The 8,365-nt window shown below is 36.2% G+C and overlaps 1 protein-coding gene across 1 annotated transcript; it reads right to left on the bottom strand.

Annotated features, from left to right (window-relative positions):
* Window positions 1-2,662: 2,662 nt before the first annotated feature.
* Window positions 2,663-7,236, bottom strand: LOC122060054 (GPI-anchored protein LLG1-like). Its single transcript, XM_042623209.1, has 3 exons — window positions 7,010-7,236; window positions 6,840-6,905; window positions 2,663-3,226 (listed from the first exon to the last, which is right to left on the bottom strand). The coding sequence occupies exons 1-3, from the start codon at window positions 7,083-7,085 to the stop codon at window positions 2,868-2,870; spliced, it is 501 nt and encodes a 166-aa protein (XP_042479143.1). The 5' UTR covers window positions 7,086-7,236; the 3' UTR covers window positions 2,663-2,867.
* Between the last annotated feature and the right edge of the window lie 1,129 nt (window positions 7,237-8,365).

Here is an 8,365-nt window from a genome sequence, read left to right as displayed (position 1 = left end):
TTATTAAGCAAAATGTGTTTTCCCATATAGTTAATTAGATAATATTTTTAGGCTGCTTTAGATGATGTTTAATTGGATACACTTATTAGAATATCACTAGAAGAGTTTGTAGGATTTCACTTCCTTTCCATGGTCATCTTTCAATGTCTGTTTTGGTTTTGAATGATTTGGATATTTGTATTTAATAGTTTCAGCACAATTGATAACTTGTAATAATTGGTAAGAAAAAAAATTAAAATATTAAATAGTCTATGATAAATATACACTTACCTAATAAATTTTCATGGTTGGTTTCCTCCAATGTTTTAGTCTTGTCATTAGAAGTTTAATCAATATAACTCCTTTTCATATTCTACCAATATACGTTAAAGTTAGGAGAGGAATGCGGAAATGGTATGATGAATACTCTGGACAATGAATTATAATCAAATATCATGCTAACAAAATGAAGGGTGATTTTGTATTTCGATTATTCACACCAAACACATGTCTTTGAATAAGTTGGCCAAGGCTATCTAGCCACTGGATCCTTCATTTGAGTTTTAGTATATGTTTTGGTCATTTTTCTTTTGATTTCATGTTGGTGTTCTTCTTAAGTTTTTTTTTTTTTTTTAGGTTGCAATTCCAATGATATATATTCTTTTGTAATCTATATTTTCCATCAACCAAAAAAATCTGCGAAGGGTCAAGACCTAAGAACTGATGGCTCCCTATTAAGTCATTAGCTATGCCAAAAACATAGGGATTCAATGAGATTGAAATGCACCAAGTATATCAGTGGAGTTCACTTCACCATGGAGATCTCAACCATTTAATTAGCATGGGGAAACGTATTTTGATCAGTGAGAATTAATGATGACACAAAAATCCAATCACAATGTTACATCACTAGTGGTGAGGAGATTTTCTCCTCCCGACGTGTTCAGAAAAACTTAATCGTATTGAGAAATAACCATTTTATCTCTATTAATTTCTTTAGAGCATTTCCTTAGTTTCTTTTTTTTTTTTTTTTTTCAAAGTAAACACCCTCAAACCCAATAGAGTTGTTCATTCGGAGAAATGGATTACTAACATATATAAGATTATTCTCTGACAAGGGAAAAAGATTGTTGATTTTAATCAATGCCCTTGGCGACTTGGCTGCTTCAATGGTCAAAATCTTATATTGTACCATGAGAACCAGGGGATCAAGTACTGATACCTCAAAGACCTAAAAAAAATATTGTTGATTTAAGATTTCGCTTTACAATATTATTCAATTTGCAAATCTGAATTGGATAATTCTCAATTATTAGTCAAAATGGGCTGAGAGAGGTGTTTACTAAATAATCTTGCAGTCCATATACATTTATAAGAAAGACGAGAAAAATAAATGCAAAACAGACTCCAATTCTTTATTGCAGAAAACACACCAAGGGTAAATCGATAGAATATGATGTAGCCTTTTCCTTGCTTTGACCCCCTCCATTAAGAAGCATCCACAAAATCATTTTTAACTTTGGATGTGTAGTAGGCAGTCTCCATAACATGCACTAAAGTTTAGCCACAATTTAAAAGAAAAAAGATAGAATATATTGGACCATGGTACTCCAACTTCTTTAATTTTTCCATGGGTTTATTTATGTAGAAGAATTTAATTTGAGAAAAGGTTCGATTTGTTGTCAATATATTGTAAGCTAATATCCACTGTGTTTATTTCTTTCTTTTTTCTTTTTAAAATGAATTTATCTACTAGATTATCGTATATCGGCAGGCATACCCATCCTTTTTCCAATTTTAAATGTTTGTTTCCTTGCTATAAATCTCTTAAAATCACTTGTTCAAGTGTGGCCTCTGTTTTCTAAACAGAGCTTTTCTCTCGGTGGCAGGAAAAAGATTATTCTTATGCTTGTGTAGGCTATGGAGCATCAGATTATATTTCTGGTGATAGCATTAACGCCCTGCATTTCCCTTGAGGGGGCTAGAATTCACATCCAAGATATACAACAATTCAAAGTTGCAATTAGATGTTGGTTGGTCATAACCCACTGTTTTTGACTGGTGAAAGGTCATAACTATGGATTTAGTTCTCGGTATCAGAGAGGAAAGGTGTGTTTCGATCATTTTTTCTCTTTATTTTTCGGAAAAAAATACATTTTTTTACTATTTTACCCCTGAAATGATACAGGTAAACGATCCAAATCAGCCAAAGATCAAAGATCAGTCTCAGTCAATACAATATGACCGATACGATACTGATACTTGAAACCATGGTGATAACTCACCTAGGCACTTTACTTGTTTAAGGGCACAAAATAGCTTTTGAAAATAACACAAAAGAGCTCACCCACCTAAAATTAAGGGTGCCAGATAGCGTAGCATAAAAAATAGAACCTTGCCAGTTACACTACGCAAGTTGAAGCCTAACAGACAATGTGGTCCCTACACACCGACACAGTGGGTTGTAAAATGATCACCCCACCCCTGGTGAAAGTAGGAAATTTCATCTCTATTGATGCTTCTACTAGTGCTCCAATTGGCCCACACACTGACGTAAGGGCGACACTGCATTTGAGGAAAATGGCATCACTCTCCTTCAGCGGAGTCCCCTCAAGACTTGAAAAGTGGTGAAGTGCACTTTTGGGTGTGTAACAGCAGTTCAAGAGAAGCCAAACACTGATCCTTTGGTTAAAAAGATTCACTCTGTAAGTAATATCAATGTGTATGGAACTCGTAATACAACAATCAAATACATAATTAAGGGGAAATATGAATCAAAGAATCAGCCCTGGTAAGAATGTTTTGATACAGAATAATACAAACTACTAAACAAATAAAACTATCCAATTGGGACAGAGGAGAATTGGGATGATAACCACATCAGAGCATCACAACATTTGAAAAAGTACTAATAAGTAGCCAGCCAAAAGCACTAAGAAATGTGGTACTATCTGGCCGATCAAAGCCCCATTTGGATTTTCAGCTGGTGGTGGTGCATCATCACATACAAGCCCTTCCTTATCATCACGGCAAATGCTAGCAAATAAACCAGGTGGGTATTTTCCATAGAGGTTAATGTAGCTGAACATGGTAGATGCACAATTAGTGGTGACGTCATTCACCTGATCTGAATAGGGGCATGCAAATTCCTTCAAGGCTCCACAACAGAGCTTGGCAGGGTACTGGGGTCCTTTGCACTGGCTCGTAAGTATTGTGTAGTTCAGAGTCTCAAAGTTCACAGAGCAACCTGTCCATGATGAAGGATAAAACATCATAATGGCCTCAAACGAAAATCTTTAGAAATCAATTAGCCCAGATAATTGTGGCCAACAGAGTGATTTCATCTCAAAACTGAATCATTATTAATGTAATGTGTCTCTTCCTAGGGTCTCACAATAACCACATATGTACTTTGATTATCCAAAACATAAGAAGAAATCAACCAAGGTCAGTGGAATGATAAATTCATGTCCATGAACTCAGTTCAAAATATGGGAGCTTCCAAACTCTCACCTAAAAGGTGGATCAGATTATCAGATGAAGAGACAATAATAAAAAGAGGATTACTAACTTTATGATTATTTGCGCACAGATTTTCTCAAGGAAATCTGCATCAAACCACCCAAATAAAACCAACCAAGTCATAGGAAATCTGCATCAAATGCCTAAAGTCATGCTTGCAAGGGAACACCATTTAAAAGAGATCTAGATCAACCATATGTTTTATTCACCCAAAATTACAGTCCATCTACAAGAGGATACTCAAAACCTATTTAGCTAAAGAAACTATTGAAAACATTTTATTCGGAGCTCCATCCATATTATCTAGTGAGTTAATTACTATATGTTAATGGGTCTCAATTCATATAAGGATTAGGGATTAGAAACCAAGAAATCCAGAACCTTGGGTAAGAAAAAATAGGTCAAACTGGAGAAAACCAGCTAACAAATCAAATTTGATCAGATTAGGTCCAAATCCTAGTTGAGTGGTCTAGAAGAGATGGGGAACAAATCAGAAAAAATTAGATCTTAAATTATTATGAAGTCACAAAAAAAAGCAACTAACAACAATAGAAATCCAGATTTAGTAACTGGCAGAAAATAGCAACCAGAAACCAAGAACTAACAAGTTAGACTCGAATAGAAACATGGACTAGCATAGAAAACTAAACTGGACAGAAATATTCAGAAATTTGAAACTTACAAAAATGACATTATTGTGTTGTAACAGAACTCAGAGGCATATAGAGAATTGACAATAGAATTAGAGACTGATGGACAGAATCAAATGCCAGAACTAGAAGTCCAATATGAAAACAAGAAGAAACTAAACAACAGTTAGTTAACAGAATAACATCTAAGTAGAACGAAACAGGATCCGGATCATCTTTTCTTCCTCTTCTATTTCTCTATTTACTGTGAGTTAACTAATCCATCCCAGGTATATTAGAAGATCCTCGAAGCTCCAATTAGTTGCTGCTACTGCTGTGATCTGAGAACACCAACCATACCCTGTGGCACCACTGTACTGGGTTTTTCCAGGCAGCAAATGACAATCCAGTTCTTCCAGCCTATTTGTCCATTAAGTTCATCTTTTGGGGACTCAACAGGCCACCCAAAAATGCCCCTCGACTTGGAATTGGAGGCCATCTGAGGGCTGGTGACTGAGATTCTGGGATTGTCTCATGCTGTTAGGCCTTAATTTAAATGATGTTTGAGTCCAGAATATTGTCTGTTCATTGGTGAGTTGTTTACAATATTGTTTTGCTGGATTTTGGCCTCATTCTACCCTAGCTGATTGGCTACTGTTAGATATTTTCTACTGTTTTGGGGGTTGTCTACTTGTCTATGTACTGTTTTCAGTAACAACAGTATGGTGTTATTGGAGTTGATTGTTGATCCTTACTAGGGTTGGGTAGTCTTCCTAGCCTTACATTACATTGTTGTGGAAACTCCTTTCAAGTCATTGGCATCCGTCAATTCTTGAATAACCATGGCTTGGTGAAGCTTATAGATTGTGATCACCACTTCAAGTTGATGTGAATATTGTGACTGTTGGAGGCACCGTGTCTCTGGAAAATTTCGGAATTTCGCTTTTTCTTTTTTTCTTTTTTTTTGCCGAAACAAAATAACATTTGTACAAAATTTTGGTCGAAATTTCGATTCTGTCTCGCCTGTCTCGGTGGTTTCGGTTCCATTTTCATATTTTAAAGGAAAAACACTCCAAGTCTCCAACAAGCCTCTAATTAGCCACATCATCACACATTTTGACTTCCATTGGATTCCTACAAGATCTACAAATTCAAAACTTAGGAAAAGTAAAGTTCTTTCTCCAAAACCAGGTAAAATTTTCAGAACAGTTCGACGGTTGCTGCCAAACAAAGGTGCAACTCTAAAACAATGTCATGTCCTGATATTTTTGCATTTTTATGTTCTAAGCATATTTATTAATCTTAAAATAAGTTACCCACCAAGTTTCAGGTCAAAATATGGTTGTTTGACCACCGAAACAGTCAACCAAAACAAACAAAAAAAAAATACACCATTTCGGCCAAAATTTCGCCGAAGCGAAATGAGATTTCGAACCTTGCTCTAGACCATCTATCATATTTCGAAGTCAACTCAATTCTTTTGCCTATAGTGTTATGAAGATTTCCTAGCTGTTCAAATCATAACCAAAACCAAAAATGATTTGTTAATAATGCCCAAATGGATTGGCTTTTGGCATAACTCCATGGTGTTGAATCTTCTCATAAAAAAATCGACTAAGCTGCTATGTAGTAGATAAAACCATCACAAGGGGTATCAGATTAGAGACCTATTTAGAAGTGTTCAGCTGGAGAAATTGTGCCCACATATGAAAAGCAACTGTGTTTTTAGTTCAATCAGACAAGCATGTAACCCTTGCCTCATCCTCCCAACTCTCAATTCTCATTGTTATATCCATGATAAATGCCAAGGAAAGGTCTCCTTTCATCCAAATTTAAATCAGAATTATCATTGACTATGGCCCTGCATGATAACACTACTATTTCTGGGACATGTTTCTATTCTAAATTGGACTTAGTATTTCTGTATATGGGCCAAATTTCTGGACAAAAAAATGTGCTTGGTAAATGGTAATGCCTAGTAATTTCTATTTCTATGTCAGAAAAGAAACAGAAAAGCATTTGTTATGTGTAGTAATTTCTATAAATTTACAAAAATGTCTTTGAATACCCAAAACTTTGGTGGAGGCAGTGCTGGTGGTTGAAGTTACATTAGAGGTGTTGTTTTATTTTTAACATGAAACTATTACTTTTCCTATCAAATCAACCATGTTTCAGAGAAGTTCCAGATTAAAGCTCCTTTTTCTCTATTTCTTATAAAAGTTTTCGTTCCCATTCAGTCCCAGGAAAAAAGAACCAGCGAATTTCTATTTATTTTTTTTCCCAGAAAAAAAAAAAAAAAACAAAACAAAACAAAACAAAACAAAACAAACAGAGAGAGAGAGAGCAGTGGCCTTTGCAAGATATGTAAGAATTTGTACAATACAGCTCCAAAGACACTATGCTCTTACGTATCATTTTGTATCACCAAAAGAAGATAAAATTGAAGTAAAAGAGAACCTCAACAAGCACTTCCCTTTCCCACCCCACCCCCAATACACACACCCAAAAAAAAAAAAAAAAAATCCATTCCTTCCTTTTCTATATATCCATCATTTTGGAGAATATGCGTACCATCAAAACAGGAAACCATAAAAAATAGACAAAGCAATATTCTATTCTCTTTCTTTTTCCTCTTGAACAAGATTTGATTCGAACCATCAGAACGAGAAAAATAAATTAAATAAAAAGAACTGTGGGCGGGGAACTAACTCTTTTTAGCCTGAAGGAGCGTCCGAGCAGTATGGCCGGTCGATCCATCAGATTCAAAGACATTGTCTGCGAAGATCAAAATAATTTCAAAACTATAAGAAACCAGAGAAAAAACACGAAAAAAAAAAAATCTTGTGAGAGACAGAGATCAATGTAAGGTTCAGAATCACCTGAAATGAAACTCGAAGACGCCAAGCTTGTCGAGAGGAATAAGAGAAACGCAAAAAAGTAGTGGTTCCATGTCATGGTTGTATCGAATCAAGAGAGATCTCACGATCTCTTTCCCCTCCTGGCAGAGACCTCGCACCCGCAGAGGGAGAGAAACAGAGTGAGAGGAGAGAAAGAAAAACAGAAACCGCCTTAACGCGTTTTCTCTCGATAGAATAACGGAAATTACGAAAAAAGAAAATCAATATCGGCTCTATAGGACTGCATTTAAACCATTACAGACAACGAATCACAGCCATCCATCACGTTGAACATCCCAATCTTATCCAACGTCTTAGGTTCGAACTCGTTGACCACCCATGCATAGACTAAGCAAACGTCTTCGGTCCTCCCCATTTCAAAATGGTCGTATTTGCAACATTCTTTATCAAATTCATTGTCTACTTCCCGCCATTCAAGGCTTCAACACAGAAAACGGCCCTCGATGCGTAAACCGCAAGCTGCCAGTCTCTCTTCCATCTGAACGTACCGAGCCATGAACCTAACTTCTCCTTTATGTTCATCAATGGTGAAGGCTCGGATGTAGCCATGTCGGCCGAGAGGGTGAACGGTTGAGCCGTGATCATCAGAGAATAAACCTGGTCCGACCAGGTAGTATGTTCCTGAATCCTGACCTGATGAGAAGTCGTGAGGGATTGAACCGTCGTCAATACGAAGGATGACCAGGTCGACACACTCATAGGCTATGCATTGTCTCATTTATAAACCATCAATGGGGTATCAGTTAAATAATCGGGGTATCAATAATCAAGTGAAACGGACTAATGAAACATTAAATAGGCTCTAATCGAGTTATAAACAGGTTTTAAACATGGGACTGAATAAACGAACTCTAAACAAGTTATAAGCAAGCTCTAAATGGGATTTAAATATGTAGTGCTGAGTTGGGCTATTAATGTCGGTCCCACTCAGGCACCAGTCATATAGCACAATTGCATCGGAAATGACCGAATGTTAAATCGAGTGGATTTGAACTTGACATGTTTAATAATTGGACTAGACCAGATTTGGATTTTTCTGGTGTGGGCGTGGAATGACACCCATAGTGGAGGCCATGTCTAGGTAAATAAACTGATGGACTCACCACCCTACACGATTAGATCATGAATGGATAGTAAATAGAGAATTGTACGCTAGGTGGCCGACAATTGGCCTTATCGGGATTTTGATTTAGGCTATGTTTGCAAGCCAAGCAAGGTAAAGAAAACAAAAAATTGAATTGGAGGAGAGAGATAGAAAAAATGATATATATATATATATATATATCATTTTGTATTTATGATATTTATCTTATTATG

This window comes from Macadamia integrifolia, chromosome 13, assembly GCF_013358625.1.
Source record: "Macadamia integrifolia cultivar HAES 741 chromosome 13, SCU_Mint_v3, whole genome shotgun sequence".
Lineage (NCBI taxonomy): Eukaryota > Viridiplantae > Streptophyta > Magnoliopsida > Proteales > Proteaceae > Macadamia > Macadamia integrifolia.
Note: the sequence above shows the minus strand (reverse complement) of the source record. Positions and strands in the feature narration are given on the sequence as shown.